Here is a 26,827-nt window from a genome sequence, read left to right as displayed (position 1 = left end):
TCATGTGTCCAATGGATTCGGACCAGTCTCTCGACCCGGTCTCGCCACCTTCCAAGCAACCGGGTCATTGTGAAAATTCAATATCGAGGTCGGTGATTGCAAAAATTCCCAATAAAAGCCAGAACACATGGTTGGCAAAAGCTACTTTTCCTTTCCCTTTGAACTTCTTAACGGAAAGTCACACGTCCATCACTCGGAGCGAGATGTTCATGAGCATTGAATTCATTCTTTCTCCACTGTCGGTTCATTTTCAGACCGGCCGAAAGTGATAATTAAGCGCAACAAAAATCGCACCACCTTCATTCGATCAGACACCAAGAAAACGTTTCGCGTTGCTCATCGTCTTCATTTTCATCATTCGTCGAAATGACCAAAGAAGCCGGTGTCTGACCTGGCGTGCACCCATTCGCTCCCACGGCCGAGACGAGACTGTGGTGGCTCCCTCACCAAAATTCAGACATAAGTTTTGAATGGCTCAAAAAGACTATACCAGCCAAAACGCAACCAAACCCAATCCATTACACGATTCGGCCTGCTCTTTGATCTTGCTCTTTGCTTTTTGCCTTGGTTGCTCCTCAACCTCCCACTTAAATAAAGGTGTTCTTTTTTCTCATCAATTCCCAGAATGTGCTCTCTCTCGCTCTCTCCCCCTAAATCCTCTCTCTGTGGTTGCAAACCCCTCGCTGAATTTTCTTTTCCTCCTGTCATTTCACTCTCTTCTTGAACTTGAAGTCCCAGTTATAAAAATCCCTCCGTTCGCTTGACCCTCTTCTTTTTCGGTCTCCACCGCGCTTCCACTCAATTTCTCCGTGCCTTTGGCTAATTCCCATTTGATAAAGACCACCATGGACTGATCAACCCAAGTGAAAAAGCTACTGCTTTGACGCCTGTTGGATCGCTGGAAAGACCGACCATGAGTCACCCTTCGACGGTTCATCAAGAACCCGGTGTTCTCTCTGATTTGGTGTCCCACTTGGGTCGCTTCGCGCTCAACTCAAACTCGCGCCCTTTAAATTCTGGAGGGTACCCTTCGTTTTTGTCTAACTATCTCTACTTTGACGGTTCGATCGGTTCTAAGAGGCCAAAGTTTTGTTCTTCCTTGAGTTTGAGCACCAGAGGCAGTGCTTCGAGCATTCGCAGGTTCCTGAGCGACTTCGATAAGGCTATTAGGTTCCATTGTGAGAGGATACCAATTGGGTTTGCTTCCGTTCAGGTTAATTCAGGTAACGGCAATGGCGATAGTAGTAATAATGGGGATTGTGATAATGGGTTGAGATATGATGGCTGCGGTGTTTTGGTGGATGATGGGGTACATGTCAATGGTGTTGAGGCTGATACCCCTAAGAAAGTTCTCATTTTAATGAGTGATACTGGCGGCGGCCATCGGGCTTCTGCAGAGGCTATCAAGGCAGCTTTTCATGAAGAATTTGGGGATGATTATCAGGTCAGTATCGGTGGATTAACTTTTAGGACTTAGTTTCAATATTCAGATTTTGTTTGGTTGCGGAGGGATCATGAACAATGCCTTGCCTGATCAATTTCTTGTTTGTCCCGAATAAGCGGGTTGGGTTTGTATTGGCGGATTAACTCATAGGACTTAGTTTCATTATTCAGATTTTGTTTGGTTGCCAAGGGATCACGAACAATGCCTTGCCTGATAAACTTCTTGTTTGTCCTGAATAAGCGGGTTGGGTCAATATTGGCGGATTAACTCATAGGACTTAGTTTCATTATTCAGATTTTGTTTGGTTGCTGAGGGATCATGAACAATGCCTCAACTTCTTGTTTGTCCTGAATAAGCGGGTGTGAAGCTAATGCACTCATCCGGCTAATTTTGTCCCTAGTCCATGATAGGAAAAAGGTTACGCCATGTCAAGTTTATTCCTGTTAATGTTAAATATAATTCTGCTTACAATGATTTTATTTGGATTAAGTTATTACATGGAAAGTGTTGATAAACATATGGCTAATAAATCATGGGAGTTTAGCATACACATGAGATTCATTTTGTTGGAGTATAGTAGTTGCTGAAGTGACATGATTCTAGATTTTTGTCTTCAAGTCTGAGGTCCAAAATCAACTATAGATTTTGGCTAATGCTCAACAAGGTGGCGGGCACTTCGTATGTCTGATGGAAACAGAAGAAATAAAGATCCTTTTGTGACAACAAAAGCTGCATTTGGGATTTAAGTCAAAAGCGGACAGAAGTTTTTATGTTTTTCTCCTCTCTTCATATCCACAATCTTCCATTGACTTGCAAATTCATGGACCAAAATGAGTTTTGGCGAAAGTGATGTGTGTCGCAAATGGCAGATTAGTTGATAAAATATGTTGTGTTTAAAAGGTTCTTATTGCAGGTTTTTGTTACTGATTTGTGGGCAGACCATACACCTTGGCCATTTAACCAGTTACCTAGAAGCTACAACTTCTTAGTGAAACACGGGCCCTTGTGGAAGATGACCTATTATGCTAGTGCTCCAAGAATTATTCATCAATCGAACTTTGCTGCAACTTCAACCTTTATAGCTCGGTGAGCTTCTGTCATAGGCATGTGCTGCCAATCTTCCCTTCGTCAACTTTATCCCTCTTTATCTCTTTCATATGTGCTAAAACTTACTCTTGCTGAGCCTTTGGTGCCACTACTACTAGGCATGTGCAGATATTGTTCATACTCAGGGAAAGCCCAAATCTAGATGTACTAGGAGTAGAACTAGTAACTACGGCCTTGCAAGCTTTTGCTTTTATGGATGTACCTCAAGTTTCTGTTGGTTTATTTTCTGCAACTATGGTAGCTAATATGTTTACCACATTGAATTCACGTTTATGCACACTTTAATATATAAATGGCATTCTTTTAGCGGAATTTATTTTGTCATTAAGTCTCGTAGTCCTACTCTTTGGCTTCATAGAAGTAAGGCACAGTAGTTCTCCTATATCCGCTTCTCTCCAATTTCATCTGAGTTGTTTATGCAAGATGCATTGTAAATCGAATTTTACCACTGCATTTATCAGCTAGAGTAGAAAGGTTTATATAAAAATCGGCACTAGTTTATTTGGTTACCATAATTCAGTCACCATTGGCTGAAGTAACTCGTTGCAAGTCTTCAAAGAAAGATGGTCAAAATTAATAGATCAATTAAAGAGGATCCTCCCATTGTCCGACGCAACTTCTACAGGCCGGCCAATGGCTTACAATAGGACTTATTATTACCCCGGGGCTGTGACTTGCAGTGGGAATGAGAAGACTTATCCTGCAACTGTCCATAGAGGAACTTGTACTACGGCTCGAAAGTACTGCTACAAGGGCTGTATGGACGAGAGCAAGTGCTCAGCAGGAAGAGGATTGTATCATGATAGAATCAATGAGATCAACCTCTTTCTTTCAAATACAAATATACAACATGGATTATCTTTCTTTAAAGATGACAAGGTTAATTACATTTAGAGCATGTCCTGTCAGTTGATAGAATCATTTGCTGCCAGTTAACTTGAATATGTGGCTGAATTATGGTAACCAAAGACAGATCTCAAAGTCACTTCTCACAAATGAGGAGTCCTATTTGGCTTGGAATGTCAAGGGAAACCTGTTCAAACTCAGTTAAAGAAGAGAAGAACAATAATCAGATGTGCTTGGTGATCAAGCAGTTATGTATTACGACAAAACATTTGTTTTGTTTTTCAAATGCTCGCATAATGTTAGCAAAGTGGTTCTATTGATTTAATTATATGTTCTTTTGTGGCTCTGTCGTGACAATGATGAATACTCATCTTATCCTGTTGCTTATTTGCAGAGAGGTTGCCAAAGGACTAATGAAGTACCAACCTGATATTATTATTAGTGTGCATCCACTTATGCAACATGTTCCGCTTCGTATTCTAAGGGCGAAGGGTCTTCTAAAGAAGATCGTTTTTACCACGGTTGTCACAGATTTAAGCACTTGCCATCCTACATGGTCTGTCAAACATTGTTGCTCTTGTTAATTCAGATTTTCAGTGTGGTTCTGATTTGGATTTCTCCATGCCCAGGTTCCATAAGCTTGTGACTAGATGTTACTGCCCTTCAGCAGAGGTAGCAAAGAGGGCCTTGAAAGCTGGATTGCAGCCTTCACAGATTAAGGTGTATGGCCTTCCTGTGAGACCTTCATTCGTTAAGCCTGTCCGGCCAAAGGTTGGTGACTTGGTTCCATATGTTAAGCTGTCTTATCTCCTTGACAGATATGTAGCATTTTTAGCTGGAGCTGTAATTATATTATGGATCTGGATTGTGTCTTAGAAAATTTATTATGGCATTTAATTATTTTAGGAACATTCATATATGAATGTGCTCCGGCACGGGCATTTGTTGACATTAGAATGGAGTTGTGAACTTTGATTATATGCTATTGTTCTTTTTAAACTATGACCAATCAATTGAAATTGGGTTGAGTACATGCCTTTTTCATTAAACCGCTTCGCTACAATTTTGATTCCTGTGGAAGATCCATGTACCTTAAGCTCCATTTTCAATTTCTGATGATAGGATGAACTAAGGAGAGAACTGGGTATGGATGAGGATCTTCCAGCTGTCATGTTGATGGGAGGAGGAGAAGGAATGGGTCCAATTGAAGCCACTGCTCGTGCACTAGGTGATGCATTGTATGATGAGGATCTTATGAAGCCAATTGGTCAGATCCTTGTTATTTGCGGCCGCAACAAAAAGCTCGCCAATAGATTGCTTTCAATTGATTGGAAGATTCCTGTTCAGGTATTTGATGGGTCTATCCTTGAAGTCACTACTACAGCCCCAATCACATCTGCCTTTGTCAATGTGTTGCTTCCTGCGTACAATTGAAAGGAAAATACTAACATAGCATACTTTTACCATCATTTTTCATGCTTGTAGCCATACTTCTATCAGGCAAATGAACCTCACATGCTATGAGAGCTGCCTCTGATTGTTTTTTTTTAACTTTTTACATCTAATTTTTGAAATGAAGGATATCTGGTTTTGATTTTCTAATAATGTCCATCAAATTTGACTTATTTCTATGTCCTTCTGCAAGCTTAATTTTGCATTTTTCTTTCCCTTTTCCCTTTTTATATGCTACCAGTGGATGCTTTTGTTCACTGTTAATATGACTTCAAAGATTGCAATGCTTATGCAGAAAGTCAAGTAATAAGATTGTTGAGAATGAAAGAAATATGAATTAACTGGCATGCTTCTGTTCTTCCATGTGTTTATCCAGGTGAAGGGGTTTGTCACCAAAATGGAGGAATGCATGGGTGCTTGTGATTGCATCATTACAAAGGTAAACCTATTAGGACCATTGAACGTGTGATTCCCATGTTGTATGTTAACTGTCTACTGATAAGTGTCTTCTCAGGCGGGCCCTGGGACCATTGCAGAGGCGATGATTCGAGGTCTCCCTATCATTCTTAATAATTATATAGCAGGGCAGGTAATTCTTGGTTTGAAGTAAAATGTTCTTTTTGCCCTCTTTCAGTTTAGTACCATTTCAAAGAATCCTCATTTTAGATTTATTTGTGTGCATATTGTGGGTGATACAAGTTGTACCCAATTGTCCTCTCCAAGGAACGTGTCACTTCACAGAATAGGTGTAGCATTTCTATGTAGACAAATGAATCATGAAAGTGAGAGCTGAAACTTTCTTCTGAAAAATTCGCTGTCCTTTAGATATAAAGTTACAACGTGAATATGTAATTTTTCAAAATATGTGCAAGGATCTACCGAGTTTGTTATGTTGTCCATGGATATAAGACGTAATTATGAATAAACAACTGGAGGTTGTGAAGTGGCACAGATGATCATTGTACAACATGAACTATATATAGCATTCAGATGTTATGTTTTGCACCTCTTTTCTAGAGCCACTAAGCTGAGTTGATCACCTTTGAGATTAGATATATCACATGCTCAAGGAAAGCTATCTCCAGAAAATCAGTGCAGCTAAAAAACCAAGCCGTTGTGGTTTTTATCTAATGACAAAGATGAGAATGCTGTCTTTGAGTAAAGGAACTACTGAAAAATATATGTGTGCGCACATGCCACTGCCAAGGGAATGAAAGTAGCTCCAACTGGGAATAGATTGAGAGGGCACCCTAAGGTGGTTTTCATTTGTGAGGGAACAACTGTGAAGCGCTCATGAAAATGGTTGGTCATTGTGGGAGGACCAAATGGTGTTGATGATCTGTAGGCTAATTTGGATTGAGCTGGGTCCTGGCTTTCCATGAAAACCTGGCTTATGTCTTTTGCCTTTCTGGAAAATGTGAATTTTTCTTAATCTATTTCCCTCCATTTATGGGAGTGTATCTCCACTGCACTTTCCTAATGATTGCTGGCTGAATTCTGTAATGCCTCTCCGACTAATTTTTAACTTCGCTGATGACAGGAAGTGGGAAATGTGCCGTACGTTGTGGAAAATGGATTTGGAAAGTTCTCGAAATCACCAAAAGAGATAGCCAACATCGTGGCAGAATGGTTCGGCCCGAAAGCGGATGAGCTCAAGGCCATGTCACAAAATGCATTGAAGCTGGCTAGGCCTGATGCGGTGTTCAAGATTGTTCATGATCTCCACGAGTTGGTCAAGCAAAGAAGCTTCGTACCTCAGTACAAAACAACATAGCTTGATCTCCTGGACCAGCTTTTAGGCTGGATGGTTTGATGGAAACATGGGTGAGAAGCTTTTTGATGATGTAGATTTTTCCAACGATACTGATTCCTTGTAACAGTAGTGGTTTCATATTCATCGCTGAATCATACATAATGTAGGTCTGTGTAATCCTTCAGGGAGGAGTGAGTTATCCTCCTACTAATAAAAAGAGAAAAGCATTGGATACATGCTATTTACTGTGCAGCAAGAACCTACTTCTACTGCCAAGTTACTTTGATGTAGCGCAAGCGCATTTCCATCTTAACCGTAGGCAGATTTGTCACTCAACACTGAAGAACTAAATGAGGAGAAGCAGGAAAATCTTTGTCTTGACTAGGTGAACATTTCATCTCTTTTAAGGTTTGTACCTGGTATTAATACATGCAATTTGCAGAGCAGCAAGAACCTGCTTCGACTTGCCAAGTTGGCTCGATACAGCTCATTTCCATCATAACTGTAGGCAGATTTGTCACTCAACACTGAAGAACTAAATGAGAAGAAGCAGGAAAATCTTTGTCTTGACTAGGTGAACTTTTAAGGTTTGTCCTGGTATCAGACCCTTCAGGGTCATCCTAACGTACCTACCTGGAAACAATGCTAGGCTTACAAAGAGGCCGGCCTCTTGGATTTCATGTTTGTCTTTCACCTGGGAAATAGAATCTAACCTCTTGTACAAAATTCTCACAGAATGTCATCATCGAAGGACACAGTAGAAAATCGCTGGCCCCAATGGCCACCCTTCCCACTTGTGAAGGAGGAGGTGGTTAGTTCGATTTCCCAGCTTCTCAACAAAGTTAGGGATGGGGACGCATGAGTGAGAAAGCAGGGTTTCACAATCTGCATACAGCACATAACGCGCATACTGTGATTTGGAAAATAGAATATGATAAAATAGACCCAAACCCAAAAAAAAAAAAAAAAAAGGAACACATTAAAATCGAAATGTAGATTCCAATGATTCTCAGCATCATCTTTGAAAACTCTTCTATTCATTAGGAAATAAAGGACATTATGTAATTCTCCAGTTCCAAGTTGATTCTACTTCTCGCCTTAAGCTTCAAGGACTTTAATTTAATAGAATACTATATTTTACTTTGGGATTTCAATATCAGTCTCTTTCATCTATGTACTAGCCTTTGTTAAAAATTCCGGTACCAATTGATTTGATAGCATAACATGTGCCGATGTTTCATGAATTCCCATTTCAAATCTGAATCATCAATTAACAAAATCTGTTTTGTCATATGAAAAAAAATAGTACACCCAACTTTATCCTGAAAAATAAAAGCAAACGGGCGGAATTCTGTCTGGGCAACATAAACGAACCTCCATTTTTTTTTTAAATCAATTTTAGCGGAGAATATCTCGATTTCCGAAAAAATTATTTACACGTAACGGCAAAAGCGTGGGAAATTTCAAAATTTTTATTCTTTGATTGCTCAACAAATAGCCAAATAACTCGCCAATGAATTTTTTTTTTTCTAGAATGAAAATCTTAAAATCTTATTTATCAGAAAAGATAAAATAAGGGAGAACAAAGGAGGGTGGTATTGGGCCGGAAAAGGCCTTAACGATTTCTTCGTCGTCTTCTCCGTTCGGCCTATCAAAAACGGCAAAGGCCTGCTCTGAGTTCTCTTTCGAGGAAAAAGCCACCAGCGAGATAAGGGCGGAAGAGGAGAGGAAGAAGACCAGCAAGATCAGCAGATATCGATCGCGGAGCGACCAAAACCGGCGGCGAGCAAGTGAAAGCCAAACCCAAGAAAAGAGGAGGTGGAGATGGAGAAGGGGAAAGGGGTGATGGGTATGGGGAGACGGTGGGCGATCGATTTCACCGACAATTCGACTTCGCTCGCCTCTCGCGACATCCCCGATCCTCTCGGTTTCTCTCGCGCCTCTCTCGATCAGGTACGCTCGTCGGTTGAGTTCGCACGTTCTTGATTTGTTTGGTTGGGCATCGAATTCGGGTGTTTGTTCAATCATTTTCCTTGTCCTTTTGTTGGCAGGAAGATTCTGCGGTCACTCGACAAAAGAAGGACGCTGAAGCTAATTGGAAAGCTCAGGTACTCCTCCTTCCTCTTCGGAACTGCTATTACTAGTCTTGTGAGGATCTTTGGATCTGAAACTGTATATGTTTGAGCTAACGTAACAAAGAATATAGAAGAACGTGGTTTTGACCCCTATTTCCTGTGTAAGTGTTAAGATTCAGTTCTAACCACTATACTTATCGTTTTCGGCCTTTTTTCTCAGTTTAAACATCAGGATGTAGAAAACATATAGTTTGGATATATAAAGGTCCATGTAATTTAGTCTTAAACAATTTAATCAAACAAAAGGTTGTTTTTTTTTTTATTTTTTTTTTTGGGGGTGGGGGGGGTTGTAATTCAATGTGGTGGAAGAGTTTCAGTCAGAGCATCAATAAGATAAGGTGCGAATTGTTCTCCTGTGATTTCTAAACAGAAAGCGTGGGAGGTGGCGCAAGCCCCGTTCAAGAATTTGATGATGATGGGGTTCATGATGTGGATGTCTGGAAGCACTGTCCATCTCTTTAGCATTGGTATCACGTTTTCAGCCCTTTGGCAGCCAATAAGTGCTCTTCAGGGAGTTGGAAAGGGTAAGCTAATTACTGATCATGAATGATTCACTCCTTATTGGTTAGCTTGATGCATGCTCTTAGATCTAGATTGTGTGTTTTTTCTCTATTAATCTTTGAGAAGAATACTGCTAATCCAACATGAAATTGAGACATAGCTAGTATTAATCCTGTATATGTCCTCTTCTTCTTCTTTTATAAGTTTCCATGTTTGTGAATCCGTTTAGTACATGCCTCGTAGATAGATTGGCCTGTGGTTTTTTAATGGCTTGAAGTACTTCTGTTACATTTGCAACTACGATCTATTGTCTTCGTGGAAAGAAGTACTAAACGTGCACAAATCTCGAGTAGTGGATTGGCATAGACATTTGCTTGTTCGCATTGACCCGGGGGATGCGTTGACTATCGAACGTGATTAACTGATGCCCTAACATCTGTGGCTTAGCAGGGTGTACAAGTAATGAATCTTGCTTAAGTTCTGCTCGACTCTGTTTTTTTCTTTTTAGTTTGTCTCAAAATTGTACTATCTGCTTGAATATGTGTTTGGTACCTGATCAAAACATACAACAATAGCCTCCAAAATGAGTGTATAAGGTTTCAATCGCATGCTAAGTTAGAGATCCAACAGCATCACAAAGGTGAACTTCTTGCGAGTTGCTGATGTGGTTTTCTGACCACTGAATGTGTTGTGATTATATCCTGGCTATGCTACCATTGCTTAATTAAATGGAGATCTGGATAATATTGTTACGAGACTTAGTGGAAATCTGTGAGAGTGAGTCAGGTGCCTGAGAACATCTGGTGGGGTTCATCTGCCCTGGCATCTATATTGTGAAGTGAAGTGCCTCTGTAGTCATAAAAATTGAGCAGAGTCCCCCCCTCCCCTCCTTCCTTTTTGTTATTTTGGGTGCTTTTTTGGGGTTGTGAATGGTTGCCAGAGGGGCATGAATCCAATAGCAGGTGAAGCAGTAGCAATACAAGTTCAAGCTACTAAAAGTGTGGGTATCAAATTGACACTTGTGGATATCTGGTTGGTGTTTGCTTGAGTACATAAATAAAGGTCCATGAATGATTTGTGGAACTATTTTGAAAGTGGATTGTTCGATGGACCTTTTTGCAGGGGACCTTAATGTTCTTAACCTATTCTGCTTGTTGTATTGTATTTTAGTCGGTTGTCATACTCAGGAAAGTTCTTTTTCTGTCACATGGCAGTTTTTGAGCCATACAAGGACAATAAGGTTGAACTTCTTGTGCCAAAGTTACTCTATATAGCCCTCAATCTGGGAGGTTTAGCACTTGGTGTTTGGAAGGTGAGATGCTTACATTAGGGACTTCTTCCCTCTACCCACAGAAGCATTTCTTGAGGAGGGTCCTTCTCTCTTGGCCCTGCAGATCTGGAGAACAGAAAGATCTGGGGTATGTTTTCTTGTGTTAATTTGTTTCTTCTTGGCAGCTTAATACACTTGGCCTACTTCCTACACACGCATCAGATTGGGTATCATCCTTACCTCCAGCACAGGTTTGATTCTACTATTTCTGCAAGCTGCACTTCCTTAGGAAACTGTGGCTGAAAATTTCATTTTGGATGAATTGCGACCTTTCTCCTGTATTGTCTGTTCAACTAGTGTATTGTTCAAAGGAAATCAGTGGCAGAGATATCTGTATAAATGATAGGAGTTCAAAACATTTTAGATTGTAATTCATTTCCTTCGTGTAAGGAGCCTTGCATAACATTAATTGTCATGTACCGGTGTAGTAGGAATCATAGGATCACATAGGCAACCTAACTAAGAGCATGTTTGGTACAGTTTTCTAACTGCAGGTTGCTGCAAAAGAGGTGTTGTAGTTTTCACGAGGTGTTGGGCAAACTTCTCACAGCTGCATTAGCTTACATACTTTTTTAGATAGCTGTGTTGCCCCAACCTTGAGATATTGCAATTTTGGAACATGTCTCCCCATACGTACAAGTAATGTCAATTCACGGCATTGCTTCAGTCTACACAACCATGGCTACACCAAGTAGACACTCAGTAGGACATGAATTGGTTTTTTGTTTCCCCAGAAATGTTGGGGCTTGAATATCCTAAAATTTGACTCTTGCAAACTTAGCTTGTTATTCTACTTATTTATGTTACCATGAATTCATCACTCAACATAGATGGCCAAAGGGCATGTAAATTTCCTGCAGGATATGCCTTTGCTTTTTGGCTGCTACATGGTATTAGTCTGTTATGAAGGCTAATGTGAAAAATGTTTTGTGTATTTCAGGAGGTCGAATACTCAGGTGGGGGCATTCCTCTACATTAACGCAACAGTGCCTACAATTTCGAGATCAATCTCCAAGTATGGGAGGAAGTGCTGGTGTGAATTTTTCTCCGTTAGCCATTTTGTTATCCTTGGATCCGTCCTCGGCAGAGTGGTGCAGTCTTGATTGATCATCTACCAAGGTCTCATCAGCATCGCTGTAGTTGTCGAGAAAATGAGTTGGTGGTTACTGATGCTAAACTTAGTTCCCCAGTTAATGCCACTCTTGCATTAAGAAGGCACCATCTGAAAATGATGGTTCATCCACTGTTTCATCTATTGTCACTTCTTTAAGACTTTTTTGTCAGGATGGTTGAACTCTGATTACTGTAGTTTATTAAGCATCCATCAGATTCTGATTTCCTAGTAACATATGATTGATCTTGTAGCAAGCACGATATATGGGCTAAGCAAAAGCAAATACAGGTATGTGTGCATTTTGTGAGTGGTTCTTGGCAAATGCCGATCATGATGGCTTGTGAGTTCTGGCAATAGAATTCCAACATGGTAAATTTGTCGGCGCAACTGAAATGAGTTGTGACTGAATGCTTAGTGCTCTCGTAAATCAGTGTGTTGGTCTGAAAGAAAAGAAGAAGAAAGTGGGAGACTTTTCTATTTATGTGAAAAAAAATATGTTATCCGGTTTTAAATGGGCTGGGTCATAGGGAAAGTCACGACATGTGGGAATCAACTTTTCTGTAGCTTTTCTATAGAATAGATGAAATTCTAGCGGCCAATATCTACACGCACCTAATGCGTAAACCAAAGAGTGTTCACGTCGCTGTGCTCCTGACCCATATGTCAGCATACATTCACTATCAGAGTTTTTGGATTGCTTCATTTTGCAGAAAAATGGGTAATTTAGGAAAATATTTTTTAAAACATAATCACATATATTATCGATAAAAATTGAATGGAAAATATTTAGTCAATTATTTAGACTCAAATAGTTGTTGCTAAACAAAAATATTTTTTTATTAATTATTATATTAAAAAAATATTTTTTAAGGTAAGAATATTGTCCTTCGACCACAGAAGAAAAGGTAATAATGTTGTCCGCTCCATTGTGGAGTTTTCTCTTTGCTGTGGGCCCAATTTTCTTAATGAGGTGACTGGTGACGGATCCAAGCAATCTCTCACTCTCTCTCCTTAAAGAACAGGGTCACTCCTACCACACCAAAGCCATACCATATCGTCAGGTCGAGCTATGGAGTTCAAACCGAGCGAGCTGATCCAGTTCAACGGCACGGACCCCTCGAAGCCCATCTACGTGGCGATCAAGGGCCGGGTCTTCGACGTCACCACCGGCAAGTCGTTCTACGGCCCCGGCGGGGCGTACGCCATGTTCGCGGGCAAAGACGCAAGCCGGGCTCTTGCCAAGATGAGCAAGAACGACGAAGACGTCTCTCCTTCCCTCGAAGGCCTCTCCGAGAAGGAGATCGGCGTCCTCAACGACTGGGAGAAGAAGTTCGAAGCTAAGTACCCTGTCGTCGGTCGTGTCGCCTCTTAAGTCTTAATCTCTGATTAATTAGTTAATCCGCATCATGTATTCTCTTGTCCTGTTATTACTGGAGTTACTCGTGTGGTGTTATAAGGTTGTTGTGCCTTTTGATGCTGGAAATGTCTCAAGACATTACGTGGATATCGTGTATGGATATTGAATAAGGATTGTAATAATCTTAGGCTTTCGACTGTTTCGATTTGTGCTAGTAGGAAAATAAAGAAGGTGATGTATGGTAGACTGTCTTCTGCACTGGTCTAGGCTTTCCCATGCACCATTGTCTGATCGTGCCCGAGTGTGCTATCCTTTCGCCGTGTCGGTAGGCGGGTGAATCATGATTTTTGTCGGTAGTCGATGGGATTCTGGGCATCTCATCATAAAGGCACTAATGGTATAGCTCGAGATGAATGATTTTGTTGGATTTTGAAAGATTTGAAGCCCTTTTATGTGGTCTGTGGCTCTAAGATTGTTATTGCAATATGTTGTATGATTCCTATCTGTTGGTAGCAGAAATGGCTCCATTATGTCATAGAGAAGCTATCAAATACATCGATGAGTTCTATTGCATCATGCTTGTTCAAGTGTGTGTGATCCGGGGACCTGGAAGAGGGGTGACATGTAGCACCATGAATAGCGCATAGGAGAGTAGCACCCATTACACCACAAGGATGCCTTTGGCATCTAGGGGTCGTGGAAAAAAATCATTGGCTTATCAAATTATTCTCACAAGCATATATAGGAGGGGATGAATTATAGTAATTTGTTCTAATCCAAGACTTGAGCGGCTCATTACTTCAATTCAATTGATATAATAGGATTCGTATTAGTTGGATCTTCCTACTCGGACACTAAAGTGGAAGTGTGTTGAATCAAGAACAAAAATGTATATGAAGTTTTCTCCTCGTACGGCTCGAGAAATTAGATTTGGCCTTTCGCATATCCATATGATAATGAGTGTCTCAGGTGCCAAAGGGAACTTTTTAGATAAGTTTGCACAAGTATGGTAGGAGGATTAATCTTCCTTTTAGCTATTGTCACTGTTAGTCTGCTATAAAGAATGATTCTATTCATTCAGAGGAACTTCGATTGTGTTCTTCATCTTCCTCATCTCTTTATAAAAGCAATGATTGTCTCACACTGTCACCTGTATTTCAGCAGTCCGTCCATGCTAAGGTTTTTTCCATCCATGCTCAGGTCTTTTCTCCTTTCAGGGAAGAGCACTCTTAGATGTCCGCACACTGTCTGAAGTCGTGTCAGTTAGTCATTCATTGGCCATTAACCTCATTTTCTTATTCTTGCTATGAGGTCGGAGGGGATTATCCAGAAAAGAGAGGAGCTTCCCATAGATCTCTCATTAACCTCACATACTGGATGACCAGTGACTGTTACACTTGATAGTATAGATATGTGCCACACGCCTGTAAAGGTATTGCTGTGACCAAGGAGCGTTAAGAGCTTGACAGAATCTTCATGTACATCATCCAGGTTGGAGATCATACTCTTGTTGAGGCTCCAAAGAGGATTATCAAACATCCCTGTTACTATACAGCCAAAGCATGCTTTGGTACCCTCGTCCTAGTAAATGTTCACCTGTCCGGGGATCCCTCCCCAAGAACGCCTGGAAAGTAATTTTACCATAAAGGGCGCACCTATGATGAGGTTTCGGTTGTGGATAGGGTGTAAGCTAGATGTCCAATTGGGATTTGATTGGTCCTAGAGTTGGGAGTCAATGTCTTGATTTGGTTGGATCTGACAGCATTTTTAAATCTTGAGTTGGGAGTTGGTAACCAAAACCTTGCCAGATTAGTGTCTACTTTTTCCACCTGATTCAGTTCAATTATTTGGAGGGAAGCAATGACATGTCCTACCTTCACAGTATACTCTTGTGATGGATGAGTAAGCAACCTCACCCTTGCATGTACTGTATTTTATACATGACTTTACCATGGAAGGACTGTTTGGAATTTGATTTCTCAGTGGATCTCCCATGAACTTTTTCATTTTCACTTATTGATCGAATCAGAGCCATAATTCTGCATCTTCGACTTTGCCTTCCGACACAAGGGTCTGCCTGTTACAGACGATCGATGCCTATTTCTGGCTGTTTTCATCCATTTTCTGATCTTCAATTTTCTGTTTTATTCAGAGATGCATCATTTTTGCTGATATTGCACTTCTTTTGAGACAAGTCGAGCGGCGAATGTTTCGTTTCACCTCCTTTGCTAGTGCGTGTGTAGAGGTTGAGATGTGGCGCGCGACTTTGGGTCGACCATCTTGGTGCAGAATTCGTCAAATATCACTACGCCATGGTGCCATCTCCAGTTTCTTTCTGCAATGAGGCACATGGACTTCATCGATTCTGTTGGCCGGAGCTGACTTAAGACGCTACTGCCTGTATTTCTGCTTTTTCAACAGCTAGATCCACATCCGCACATTAATTCCATGTTGAGACATCATGATTGTTCAGCTTTAATGTTGTCTCGAGCTTTTGGTAATCCAACATCTCACGCGGAGGACCTTTATCAATGCCTCACATACTATAAGCCTGAGAGAGACTCCCCATTGCCAAATTCTTGCCTTTTCAACAGATTTTGTTCTCCAACTTGGTGTCCATCTGATAGATTACGTTGTGACAGCATGGCTCCGTTAATCGTCAATGCTCATATATTGAGCATTTGGCGACGCTTCATTGTGGTACATCGTATAGTCGATACAAGTACTTTCCAAGGGAGATATCGAATTGAAGTTAAAAGGCATGAATTGGCATGAGAAACAATCGGGTTGAGCTCTAAAGTCTCTTTCCAACGAAACTTTCGGAATCTGTAGCCCATAAATTTCATGAAATATGGCACTTCGATGGTTACCTGTATTGCCATTGTTGAAACAATCGAATTATATTGAGTTGACAGCATTCAACAATGAAACAAAAGTTATAAATTCGATCTCTTCTACTGATATCCCACATAGATTGCAGACAAAGCTGAAAAGGTTATTTATCGGTCTTGTAATTGCCCTAGCACTCTTGCACTCAACGAGCTTAGCGCTTTTTGTTTACATACTAGTGTCTCAAATTGGAGTATCTTGTACAAATCTGTCGTTGATAAACATGCGTGTTGCGTTCGTTTATATTGGATCCGAATACCCAAAAGGATCCGAAACATGAGACATGTAACTCATCCTAGAAATGATTTTTACGGTGATTCACGGTTTGAAATTCTAAGATTGATAGTTTCTGAATTTGATATCGTGTTCATAACTTTGATCGGTGTTTTCTAGCTGTGATAGTGACATAGATACGAGACGTTTTTTATGTGGGTACGAAACGTTTTTGACATGAAAGATGCTAGCTTGACTGTTAGTTATTTTTTACCACACGACCTTTTAATCAAAGAGTATTTTATGTAAAATAGATGACGATGATATGTGAATTTACAATTAAGATTATACGGTATCGATAATAAGGTGTCATAAGCATTTTCCTTTGGACATTGTAGTGGGAGACAAAGGAAAGCAAAAGGGCCGGTCTGCTCCATCAGTGTGGACACAGAGGAATGGCAAGTCGGTCTACCAATCTAAAAGAGAACCTTCTTCTCCTCGCCATTAAGTCATTCCCCAGCAGTTGGTGAAATCTCTCTTCTCTCTCCCCAAATCGACAGAGTCTCCACACTGCGGTTCTAATCCAATCCAATCCATTCCATTTCAACTCTTCCTATCCATATCGGATCATTCTTTCTTAGTTTGGTTTCAATCGCCTCTCTGTACTTTTTTCTCCGCTGTTGAAGTTCATTATCGCCGCAGATTACACCTTCAAGATACCCTTTTCCTTTTCGATTAATCTGTGCGTATCCTTCTCGCGAACGACCCTGATTTGGATCTCTATCTATGGACCTGTGCTCAGTCAAAGCTCGATGCTCTGTCCCCAAACCCTGCAATCACTTGGCTGATTACAAGCTCAAATACGGTCGGACTGGCTATGATTCCCTCCGGAACAACTTTGTAACTGGCTCAAATGGGAACACCATAGTTTGTATGCCCGATAAGAAGATACTCACATGCTTTTTCTGCAATGGGTATCACGAAAGACTTTACCTTTGCTTGATTTGCTCTTCCGTCTCTTGCTTGGATCACACCCTCTTGCACACCCAATCCGATTGTGGACACGACATAGCTGTCGACGTCAAAAGATCCGAGCTTTACTGTGGGAGATGTCGTGATCAGGTCTATGATCCTGATTTTGACTCAGCTGTGATCAGTAAGTATAAAAAGGACCTGATAGTTCACAGAAATGCTTTTGAGAGTATCGGGGAGAGATCGAGTAAGAGGAGGAGATTGAGTTCTGCGATAGATTTGGATTTGAAGAAGTGGAAGGAGCTGTCTTGTATGAGAGATCAGAGGGCGAAGTCTTGTTATCCGATGGGTTTGAGAGGATTGAATAATTTGGGGAACACCTGTTTCATGAATTCTGTGTTGCAAGCATTGTTACATGCCCCTCCGTTGAGGAATTACTTCCTTAGTGATAAGCATAACCGTGGAGCTTGCCAGAAGAGATCGTTAGATCGATCCTGTTTACTTTGTGACATTGACATTATCTTCTCGGCCATGTTTTCGGGTGATCGAGGCCCATATAGCCCAGCTCAATTTCTGTGCAGGTGTGTACTTCTTATCTCCAGGTGATATCCTTTGCATTTAGCTCAATTTTCCAGCTTATAGAGAATCAGTCTTTGAAAATAGATTTGCCATTTGTGTTTGTGTATGATTGTGATATCATCATTTGTGCCTCACATTAGTACTCTTGGTTGTGTCTCATCAGGTTAATCAACTTACTTAAGATAAAAGCTGAAAATCAGTTATTTTGATGAAGCGTTGATTGTGTGCAGCACTCTGAGGAGATTTAGTTCCCTGATTGAATGAAATGTAGCGGTGCCATTTTGTGATGAATGTGAATACATCAGTTCAACTTTGGTTTAGAAAGATTGATTGTAGTGTTTCGAATGTGTTCCTCATCAGATTCCACAGCTTATGTATAGCGTCTTTTTCTTTAACATTGTTGTAATTATGAGATTGTTTACTGTTTGATGACTGGATCTGTTGTTTTGAAGCTGGTGGCAGCATTCAGCAAATCTAGCTAGTTACGAGCAGCAAGATGCTCATGAGTTTTTCATTTCGCTGTTGGATGGTATCCATGAAACGGAGAACAAACTAAGGGACATGAACAAAGGTATGGAAGTTTTGAGCACTCATGCTTGATTGGTCATACCATCTGTTATTTTTCTGTGCATAATGCATATCCATGCGAGTTGCACTAGCATTTGGGAGCATCAATACGTAGTGTTATTCTTAGTTAACAATTCTCTAATTTTGTTCACTCTATCGTGGGGGCAATATAAGAAGTTTCTGATCATATGGTTTAAATTTGCTCTTGGATCTGAGCTGGGTGCATGTGTATGTATGTCAATTCCATATGGACATTGTCTTACGAAAGTGCTTACATACATTCCTGGATCTGCAGTAATTAGCATGACATCCTGGACTGCACATATGAAGTTCTCTGCTGTGTTTTGCACATTACTAGTGGCAAGCAGAGATAAGCTTTACCTAAAGTTTAGTCTAATGATCTGAAGATAAATCAGCACTTTCATGAAGTTGCTTAGGTATTATCTCATGTACTAACAATATCTTTTCTTTTTCTCAGGTGCTGGAGATTGTTCATGTATAGCTCACAGGGTATTTTCTGGCCTGTTGAGATCAGATGTCACCTGTCTGACTTGTGGATTCACTTCCACGACCTATGACCCTTTTATGGACATTTCACTTCACTTGGATCCGAGTCATTGTTTTTCAACAGAGACAACTAATAAAGGTTCTAAATTGAATGGAAGCACAAGCATATCTACATCCACCCTTGTTGGATGTTTGGATCTTTTCACTAAACCGGAAAAGTTGGGATCGGACCAGAAACTTCACTGCCAAAATTGTCAAGAAAGGCAAGATTCTTCGAAACAACTGTCCATCGGGAGGCTCCCTTTGGCATTGTGTCTTCAGGTAAAAAGGTTTGAGCACTCATTGGTAAGGAAAACATCGAGGAAAATAGATTGGCATTTACAGTTCCCTTTCTCTTTGGACATGAGCCCCTACTTGTCCTCCTCGATTATCAGAAAGAGGCTTGGGAATAGAATCCTTTCTTTTGAGGGAGATGAATGTGATATCTCAGCTGAATATGAGATCTTTGCTGTTGTTACACATTCTGGCATGCTGGAATCTGGACACTATGTGACTTATCTGCGCTTAAGAAATCAATGGTACAGATGCGATGATGCTTGGATAACCGAGGTCGATGAGGCGACTGTCCGAGCATCACAATGTTACATGATCTTCTACGTGCAGAAGATGCTGTACCACAAAGCCAATGACGAAATTGGTTGTGCACCAACTTCCTCACGGAGGGATTCGCTTATGTCAGTAGTAGGTTGCTGCTAGAGCAAGGCCTGTTGATTGGTGTTTTCAATAGGGTGGTTATGGAGATCGACACAAATTGCATGTGATGGTTGACATAAGGATGGAGAGACGGAGGTTTATGTGATTGGGGTGAACCCCAAAATGGGAAAAAGATGCAAAGATAATTTTAGAGCATCCCCTGCTTGGACAGTATCATCAGAGTCACTGTTAAGTGCTTAGTATTCTTTATGGGATTCATTCATGTATAGTGTACTCTGTCCTCACTACTAATACACAGCAGCATTATGAAAAAGTCCATTTGGCTTCAATGTTTCATCCGCTTTCTTTCAGATTGTTGATGTATCGAAGATGGATCTCTCTCTCTCTCTCTCTCTCTCATGCGGGTGCACGCTCCCACACGCATCGCACGGTTTTGGGCTTCTGCTTCCGCGCCTTCCAACCTGAGCCACAGCATCAGCCTCCATAAAGCGTCTATTTTACTAACCTCAGCAATGAAAACTCCGATCCCGCTACAGGCCAAACAAAACAACCATTCTTAAGCCTTCAAATCCGAACATACAGCATTTCGCTTGCTTTTTTCAAGTTCCGCTTCTCTTTGCCAAACGCTTAGTGCATTACATACTGTCGCCAACTATACACATCTGTCCACATATTTTTTCCCAAAATGAGTTGGGGGAAATGGCCTTACCACGTGGGTATGCAACTAATCTACAGACACACGTTGTCAATTCTAGATCTTGGTTCGGTTTGGTTTCCAAAATTCAAGCCTTTGATGGTTTTCCTTTTTTGGTTCTTTTCCATCTTGAATGGTGAAATAGACGGTGAACAGGGAAGAAGAGTATGAAATATGGGATTGACAGATGCATCCTCCATGTTGGGCTTCAGGCCCAGCACTGTTTCAATGCCCTAAAGACTTGGGATAGCTGAGAGAGAGAGAGAATGGCGTCTGTAACCAAACACCTGTCGAGGGGTGTTATTCCGGATTAGGGTTAACTCTTCTTCGCTTTCGCAGATTTCCTTTAGGCGCCAAACTCCACGGAAGTGCCACTCACCAATCACCACCACCTCCTCTTCCTCCTCCTTCCACAGTGTCACAAACAGGTAAAGAAACAGAGCATTCACAAAGCTTCGCGTGCTTGCCATTGCATGTCTGAGTATGTTCAACGTTCGCCATTGCCGGGTGCGAAAAAAAAAAAATCCAATCTTTCTCGATACCCCTTTAAGAGAAAGTTGGTTCTTCCAATGTGTGATGCTCCTATCATAGCTGTAAAAGCAGAAAAATTTGCAGCGTCGGAGTGTTTGTCAAGCAGAATTTCCCTTTATTTCCTTAGCTCTCCTTGTTAGTTTCGTGACGCTATTACAATCTAAAATATGAATGTCTTGTAAGATGGGTTGGTGTGGTTCTGGTGTTCTGTGAATTCCATGTAGTCTCGGAGGAGGTTAGCAGTCAACTTTTATGTATTTTCCTTAACCATGTGCTTCTGAGTGTAGTTATGCGCCTTCTTCGATGACAAGACCAGAATAAGATTCTTGTATCGCTCAAAATTTTGTTGGACAATCTTCTATGGTTTTATTTCCTGAGGCATCTCGGTGTATTGTATCCATACAACGACTACACTTTTGTCACCTGAACATCCTGTGTTGAGGTTGCCTTCAAGAGAGCTTAACGCAGAAGAGATTTATTACAGTAAACTCTTTTGCCACAGTCTCCTCCATGCTTGTTTTCAAAATTTATTTGTAAATATGCCTGTCTGCCTCTCTCTGCTTCTAATAAGATTTCTCATTTTCTATCCAATATCTAGGGAGATAAATGGACAGTCAAATCCCTGTGAGCAGTGATCGTTCGAGGACATATTGGACACCTATAATGGAACGGTATTTTGTTGACCTTATGATAGAGCAAATGCACAGAGGAAACCGGATTGGTCATACTTTTAATAAGGAAGCCTGGATAGACATGCTTGCCGTATTCAATGCCAAATTTGGATCTCAATATGATAAAGATGTTCTCAAACTTCGTTATACAAATCTCTGGAGGCAATTCAACGATGTAAAGAATCTTCTGGGTCAGAATGGATTTTCTTGGGATGAAACTCGTGAGATGGTGATTGCTAATGACTATGCTTGGGACACTTATCTCAAGGTGAATTACCTCGGCTACTTTTTAGTAAGTGTCTATGCCTTGATTTGAAACTTTATTCAAATGATGCAGGTTCACCCAGAAGCGCGCACTTACAAGACAAAATCAGTACTGAACTTTAGTGACTTATGTTTAATTTATGGATATACATCCGCCGATGGAAGATACAGCCGGTCAAGTCATGATGTGGACTTTGACGATGAAATCCAGAGAGTAAATATGGGTTGGTTTTTTAACGCCTCATGATTATGGCCAATTTTTAGTGTGTAGGAGCGACGATGGTTTATGTTGTGATTTACTTTTAGAAGGGGTAAACTGTTATCAACATCACAAGGAAACTTTGGATGCCTAGGACTGGTTATTTTGTGATTTGGACAAACCTTTCGTCTCAATATTAAATACCACGTATTTTTGTTTTGCAATTTTTAGTTTGCAGTCCACAAAAATTCCAGACATCCCATAATTTTTCTAAGCAAATACAGAACATCTCTTGGTGAATAGATTGCCTTGTCAATGTGATGTTTATTTTCTCGGCTTGTTTCAGCTAGTAGAATATGTCAAACTCATACTAACTTTTAAATCTCAAGCTTTAGTAGATGGGGCAAGCAGTCATGTGCCATTAAATAAAGAACGTTCAAGGACAGAGTGGACCCCATCAATGGACCAATACTTTCTTGAGCTTATGCTGGACCAAGTAGGGAGAGGCAACAAGTCTGGTGATACATTTACCAAGCAGGCATGGACGGATATGCTTCATTTGTTCAATGAAAAAATTGGTCCTCAGTATGGAAAGAGGGTTTTGAGGCATAGATACAAGAAATTGTGGAAATACTACTCCGATGCCACCCTTCTTCTCCAAGAAGATGGATTTTCATGGGATAAAACACGCCAAATGATCACTGCTGATGATGATGTTTGGGATGCCTATATCAAGGTATGCGGTCTTCAAGATTAGTACAGGGTTCTCTCTCCTTACTTCACTGCTTCTTCTTCTTTTTTAAATAATTGATGTTCATACAATGACTATAGGTGAACCCGCATGCACGAACATATAGGACCAAGGTCCTACCAAACTACGATGATCTGGTCCTAATTTACGGCAGTGCATGTGATAATGGGACTCAGAGTCGACTTGATCAGCAAAAGAACCCTGAAGATGACAACACGGGAAGAAAGTCTGGTGAGAAGGATTATCTTTTTCTGATTAGTTTCTCTCATCTTTCAGAGTAATTATGAGGTTTGTTCTTTGTTCCATATGAATACTCAAGGATACTCTTATTATATTTCGTCGTCTTACAGCTTACTTCTTCTCTTATGCCTATTTTGTTTTCTAGTTTCAATTGCCAATGTGTTGCACCTAACCTCATTGATATTCCCTGCCTCTATTTTTTTCTGGTCTGTTCCCTGTGTGTAGTTCATACATATCAAAAGGCTTGAATATCTGATTGATGCGTACATGGTTTGTTTTGTAACTAGTAGGATGTCTATATGACCCATCTTCTGATTTTCTGGTAGACAAATCCTGTACTGGTGACCGCACAAGGACGTACTGGACACCACCTATGGACCGCCACCTCATTGACTTGCTACTGGACCAGACTCTCAGAGGAAATAAGCTTGGTCAGACGTTTATAACACAGGCTTGGACTGTCATGGTTGCACATTTTAATGCAAATTTTCAATCTAACTATGAGAAAGATGTTCTCAAGAACCGGTACAAATACTTGAGGAAGCAATTCAATGAAATAAGAAATATTCTCAAACAGGATGGGTTTTCATGGGATGAATCAAAGGAAATGATAACAGCTGATGATCGGTTGTGGGATGCTTATATCAAGGTGAATTTAATCCTCATTTTATGAGATTGTCTTTTTTCTGTTATGCAGTCTCTTATGTGCATCATTATAGGAACACCCTGATGCTCGATCTTATAGAGTCAGAACAGTCCCGAGCTATCACAAACTCTGTGTGATTTTTGGAGAAAGGAGTTCTGATGCAAGATATAACCGTGTGGCTGATAGTATAGATCCCAGCTGTGAAATATCCGTCTTGATGGCCGGTACGTAATTCTTGGGAATTTGGAGTGGGTTCACCGTTGATGTTTTATTAGTGATGAGAATAACACGACATGACTTGGATCATCAAATCAGATTTTCTAAATGATGCCTCTTTTATTCTTTGTAGGTGACGAGCTTAACCATTTATACTCCCCGAGGAATGAATCTTCAGTGGTAGAATGGACAGAACAAATGGATCGTTATTTTACTGACCTTTTGATAGAGATAGGGCATGGAGGGAATAAGAATGGTTCGACGTTGGATGATGTAGCATGGGTTCGGATGATTACATCTTTCAATAAAAGATTTGGACTTCAATGTGGCAGATCTGATTTAGAAAGTCGCTATATGTTCTTGATGAAGCAGCATGATGACATCAGCAAACTTCTTAGTCATGGTGGGTTTGCATGGGATGAAATGCAGCAGATGTTAATTGCAGATGGTGAGGTTTGGGAGGCTTATATGAAGGTCAAGTTCCTTTCTGAGCGTATCGGCCTTTTTCTTTTTTTTTTATATAAATCACTTGACTTCCTGTTCCAGCATTCCACCATGATTCAGCTTTAGTCACATCTCTTTTTTAGCAAATTATGGCCCAGTCCTTCGCATGATCTCATGCTAAAAATCTCAGGAATGTAGCACAGAAGATTGTGAAATGCAAAGGTTTCTATTCAGGAACTATGGGGAGGAAATCTAACCATCCCTACTGAAAATTAGAATAGTATGTTTAACTTATAGAAATTGAAACCGTTGTCAGTCCGGCCAAAATGATTAGTAACAGAGAAAACTTCTGTAGAAATTTACAGGTATTGAGCTACTTAATTGTGAGTTGTGGAATTTTGCAGGTTGATCCAGATGCTTGTGTATACAGAGATAAAGTTTTATGTTGCTACGACAGTTCACACAAGATTTACTCTAATATGGTGGAGGGAAACTTCATCAGTGAGGACCCCGGAACATGTATACACGATGCCCAAAATTTGGAGGGAGATGCTGGATGTACAGATGCTCAATCTCCATCAGCAGATTATCACATTTCTCATCCACTGAGAAAACGACCAGGCACGCCATCCCATGAAAATGGTCCTGCTAGTAAACTGCAGAGAACCGAGGAAATGCAGGGAGTTCTCTCAGGCAATAACAATGAAGGTGCTACAGTGGACGAATTACCTGTTTCAGTGAATTGGAGAGAGCCGAAGAGCTATACCATTGAAGGAGCAATTAGTGCGCTTCAAGAGATACCGGACATAGACGACGACATCCTGTTGGATGCTTGCGATCTTTTGGAGGAAGAAAGAAAAGCCAGGACCTTCTTGGCACTTGATGCTCCACTGCGGAAGAAATGGTTGTTAAGAAAGCTGCGGCCATAGTCCTCGCTTGCCCTTCAATTCAAGTGTTATATGTGGTTTATGGTCCTGAACTAAGGGAGATGAAGGCAGAAATGGTTGATACTCAAAAATTTTTTGGAGGTGACTTTTGCTAGGAACAGGATCTGGAATGTTAATAGATAGGGAAGCTCATACTAACCATTGCCTGCAGTTTGTATAGAACGATGCGAGCCTATGTTTGGAAGCTGAAGCTTTCTGAAGCTTTGGTTGCTCATGATGATAGATTTTAGTGAGACAAGACCAGGCCAATGGGGTCAAGAAAATCACTTGAGATGAAGAACGGGGCTGTGTGGCAGAACATGTCAAGAGACTATATAAAAAGAATCATCCCTTGTGCTATAATCACATATCACGTGTATATTGTTGTGTTTGGTTAAATAAAATCAACTATAAAATGCGATACGTATATAGTTAACCCAGTAAAATTTGGGACTTCAACTCAATGATCATGTTTAAAATCATTTGGAAACAATGACTTATGTTCCATCATTTGATCGTTCCAGTCAGGAGATACTAGACTTGAAGAATTTTCACAAGAACCAAATTTTTAGTCTTTGTTTTGGGATTGACAGAAGGAGAACAATAGCAAGAGATAAATTCCTGCTATAGCTCAAGGATCGGACATAAAAGCAATAGTCTTTGAAAATCACGCAACACCTCTCATAACAAAAAGAAAAGAGAAGACAAAAACGATGAAGAAATTTTACTTACCAACTCTTAACCAAAAGGGAAAAAAATGAGAATGCATGAAAACTAGTGAACTTAAACCACGTCACCCAAATAGCATTCCTCGTCCGTTCACTATATATGCATGATTGGTAGCTTATAAGATATTAACAAATTGCAAATGAATGTGAGAAACTCACGGTGCATCGGAGTACACCAAGTGCGACCGCTAAAAGACGATTGTAATATATATTGATACAAGCAAGAGTCCATGCTAGTTTACGGTGCAATTGACCTTGAGTGCCGCATAATACGCGATTCAATGCGATATTATGGTTCGCTGACGTGATTGCCTTTCTGATTCTTTGCTGGCATGAGTGTCTTTTGTCGTCGGGATTCTTCTTTTGATTCTTTGTTGTTATGATTGTCTTTTTTTACTCCTTTCTGTCTGTTTTTTCTGCACCCAATTGGTGTGATAAGTTTTCACGGAGGCTGCCTTCCACCGATGCATGTTTCATTCGCCATCGACTGAGAGATTTTTGAGATATAAGATACCATAGTAGCCATCTTCATTGGTATTCCTAATGTGGTGTGATTGGCTATAGATATAGATATATATATATATATATCGGGAGGAAATGAAATTGCATTATGCAAGATATATCTGAAAGCTAAAAGGGCAAGAGGCTCGAAGCCTCCATACCAACAGCGGCAAAAGCTAAAGTCCACTCGTTGACTTCCTTTCATTTTTACGCGTATTTTTGCCCTTGTTTTTCCGTCGAGTGACAAGAACTGACCTTCTTTCAATCTTTATAGCTCTAGATAATATTGCCTAAGCACTGATTTGTATAACTCGATAAGAGTGCCTTTATGTTTTCCCAGATCGACATGGAATAGAGTACATGCTGATAAGAGTATACCTATACAGGCTACCATTACAATCAGAGATTTCCAGCATCAAAGTATAAGATGTGTCGAGGGCAGGAAAGAACTCGTTTCGACATTGGGGTTTCGAATTTCAATTGGAATGTTTCCTTCTTATGCTCCGGATTATCTTTTTGGCATTAGAAGCAGTAAT

At 40.5% G+C, this 26,827-nt stretch overlaps 5 protein-coding genes and 1 long non-coding RNA gene across 12 annotated transcripts; 5 read left to right on the top strand and 1 right to left on the bottom strand.

Annotated features, from left to right (window-relative positions):
* The first annotated feature begins 505 nt into the window (after positions 1 to 505).
* LOC115750978 (monogalactosyldiacylglycerol synthase, chloroplastic) lies at positions 506 to 6,836 on the top strand. Its single transcript, XM_030688617.2, has 8 exons — positions 506 to 1,444; positions 2,358 to 2,530; positions 3,792 to 3,953; positions 4,027 to 4,168; positions 4,520 to 4,744; positions 5,226 to 5,288; positions 5,364 to 5,438; positions 6,390 to 6,836. Exons 1-8 carry the CDS (start codon positions 914 to 916, stop codon positions 6,621 to 6,623), a joined length of 1,605 nt encoding a protein of 534 aa, XP_030544477.2. The 5' UTR covers positions 506 to 913; the 3' UTR covers positions 6,624 to 6,836.
* Positions 3,079 to 25,866, bottom strand: LOC125314605. The gene is made up of 3 exons (XR_007198086.1): positions 25,855 to 25,866; positions 21,754 to 21,757; positions 3,079 to 3,414 (listed from the first exon to the last, which is right to left on the bottom strand). It is a non-coding gene; the product is annotated as an uncharacterized LOC125314605 (long non-coding RNA).
* On the top strand, positions 8,271 to 11,914 carry LOC115750979 (ER membrane protein complex subunit 4). The gene is made up of 6 exons (XM_030688618.2): positions 8,271 to 8,555; positions 8,654 to 8,710; positions 9,108 to 9,261; positions 10,453 to 10,550; positions 10,694 to 10,759; positions 11,509 to 11,914. The coding sequence occupies exons 1-6, from the start codon at positions 8,427 to 8,429 to the stop codon at positions 11,545 to 11,547; spliced, it is 543 nt and encodes a 180-aa protein (XP_030544478.1). The 5' UTR covers positions 8,271 to 8,426; the 3' UTR covers positions 11,548 to 11,914.
* On the top strand, positions 12,683 to 13,299 carry LOC115750966 (probable steroid-binding protein 3). Its single transcript, XM_030688602.2, has one exon. It carries the CDS (start codon positions 12,752 to 12,754, stop codon positions 13,052 to 13,054), a length of 303 nt encoding a protein of 100 aa, XP_030544462.1. The 5' UTR covers positions 12,683 to 12,751; the 3' UTR covers positions 13,055 to 13,299.
* Positions 16,584 to 19,809, top strand: LOC115750962 (ubiquitin C-terminal hydrolase 22). Its single transcript, XM_030688596.2, has 3 exons — positions 16,584 to 17,694; positions 18,145 to 18,263; positions 18,738 to 19,809. Exons 1-3 carry the CDS (start codon positions 16,928 to 16,930, stop codon positions 19,520 to 19,522), a joined length of 1,671 nt encoding a protein of 556 aa, XP_030544456.1. The 5' UTR covers positions 16,584 to 16,927; the 3' UTR covers positions 19,523 to 19,809.
* LOC115750959 (L10-interacting MYB domain-containing protein) lies at positions 19,933 to 25,258 on the top strand. 7 transcript variants are annotated; one of them, XM_030688590.2, is made up of 9 exons: positions 19,933 to 20,602; positions 21,304 to 21,644; positions 21,714 to 21,864; positions 22,238 to 22,575; positions 22,671 to 22,821; positions 23,154 to 23,479; positions 23,550 to 23,700; positions 23,826 to 24,166; positions 24,541 to 25,258. In XM_030688590.2, exons 2-9 carry the CDS (start codon positions 21,312 to 21,314, stop codon positions 25,063 to 25,065), a joined length of 2,316 nt encoding a protein of 771 aa, XP_030544450.1. In that variant the 5' UTR covers positions 19,933 to 20,602; positions 21,304 to 21,311; the 3' UTR covers positions 25,066 to 25,258. The 7 variants fall into 7 exon arrangements, with proteins under 7 accessions (XP_030544450.1, XP_030544449.1, XP_030544448.1 ...); XM_030688589.2 differs by having other exon boundaries at positions 22,235 to 22,575; positions 23,157 to 23,479; XM_030688588.2 differs by having other exon boundaries at positions 22,235 to 22,575.
* Positions 25,867 to 26,827: the final 961 nt, after the last annotated feature.

The sequence above is a fragment of the Rhodamnia argentea genome, chromosome 4, assembly GCF_020921035.1.
Source record: "Rhodamnia argentea isolate NSW1041297 chromosome 4, ASM2092103v1, whole genome shotgun sequence".
Lineage (NCBI taxonomy): Eukaryota > Viridiplantae > Streptophyta > Magnoliopsida > Myrtales > Myrtaceae > Rhodamnia > Rhodamnia argentea.
The sequence above is the reverse complement of the archived record's forward strand: the minus strand, read 5'-3'. Positions and strand labels throughout refer to the sequence as shown.

What these genes read in the sequence shown, in the direction of transcription:
- LOC115750978 (XM_030688617.2), top strand. Translation starts at nt 914, where the DNA reads ATGAGTCACCCTTCGACGGTTCATCAAGAACCCGGTGTTCTCTCTGAT. An exon ending in ACTTCAACCTTTATAGCTCG is followed by an intron (nt 2,531 to 3,791) that starts GTGAGCTTCTGT and finishes GCTTATTTGCAG; the next exon opens with AGAGGTTGCCAAAGGACTAA. An exon ending in AGCACTTGCCATCCTACATG is followed by an intron (nt 3,954 to 4,026) that starts GTCTGTCAAACA and finishes CTCCATGCCCAG; the next exon opens with GTTCCATAAGCTTGTGACTA.
- LOC115750979 (XM_030688618.2), top strand. Translation starts at nt 8,427, where the DNA reads ATGGAGAAGGGGAAAGGGGTGATGGGTATGGGGAGACGGTGGGCGATC. An exon ending in TAGCACTTGGTGTTTGGAAG is followed by an intron (nt 10,551 to 10,693) that starts GTGAGATGCTTA and finishes TCTTCTTGGCAG; the next exon opens with CTTAATACACTTGGCCTACT. An exon ending in CATCCTTACCTCCAGCACAG is followed by an intron (nt 10,760 to 11,508) that starts GTTTGATTCTAC and finishes TGTGTATTTCAG; the next exon opens with GAGGTCGAATACTCAGGTGG.
- LOC115750966 (XM_030688602.2), top strand. Translation starts at nt 12,752, where the DNA reads ATGGAGTTCAAACCGAGCGAGCTGATCCAGTTCAACGGCACGGACCCC.
- LOC115750962 (XM_030688596.2), top strand. Translation starts at nt 16,928, where the DNA reads ATGGACCTGTGCTCAGTCAAAGCTCGATGCTCTGTCCCCAAACCCTGC. An exon ending in CCAGCTCAATTTCTGTGCAG is followed by an intron (nt 17,695 to 18,144) that starts GTGTGTACTTCT and finishes GTTGTTTTGAAG; the next exon opens with CTGGTGGCAGCATTCAGCAA. An exon ending in ACTAAGGGACATGAACAAAG is followed by an intron (nt 18,264 to 18,737) that starts GTATGGAAGTTT and finishes TCTTTTTCTCAG; the next exon opens with GTGCTGGAGATTGTTCATGT.
- LOC115750959 (XM_030688588.2), top strand. Translation starts at nt 21,312, where the DNA reads ATGGACAGTCAAATCCCTGTGAGCAGTGATCGTTCGAGGACATATTGG. An exon ending in TTTGGGATGCCTATATCAAG is followed by an intron (nt 22,576 to 22,670) that starts GTATGCGGTCTT and finishes CAATGACTATAG; the next exon opens with GTGAACCCGCATGCACGAAC. An exon ending in TGTGGGATGCTTATATCAAG is followed by an intron (nt 23,480 to 23,549) that starts GTGAATTTAATC and finishes GCATCATTATAG; the next exon opens with GAACACCCTGATGCTCGATC.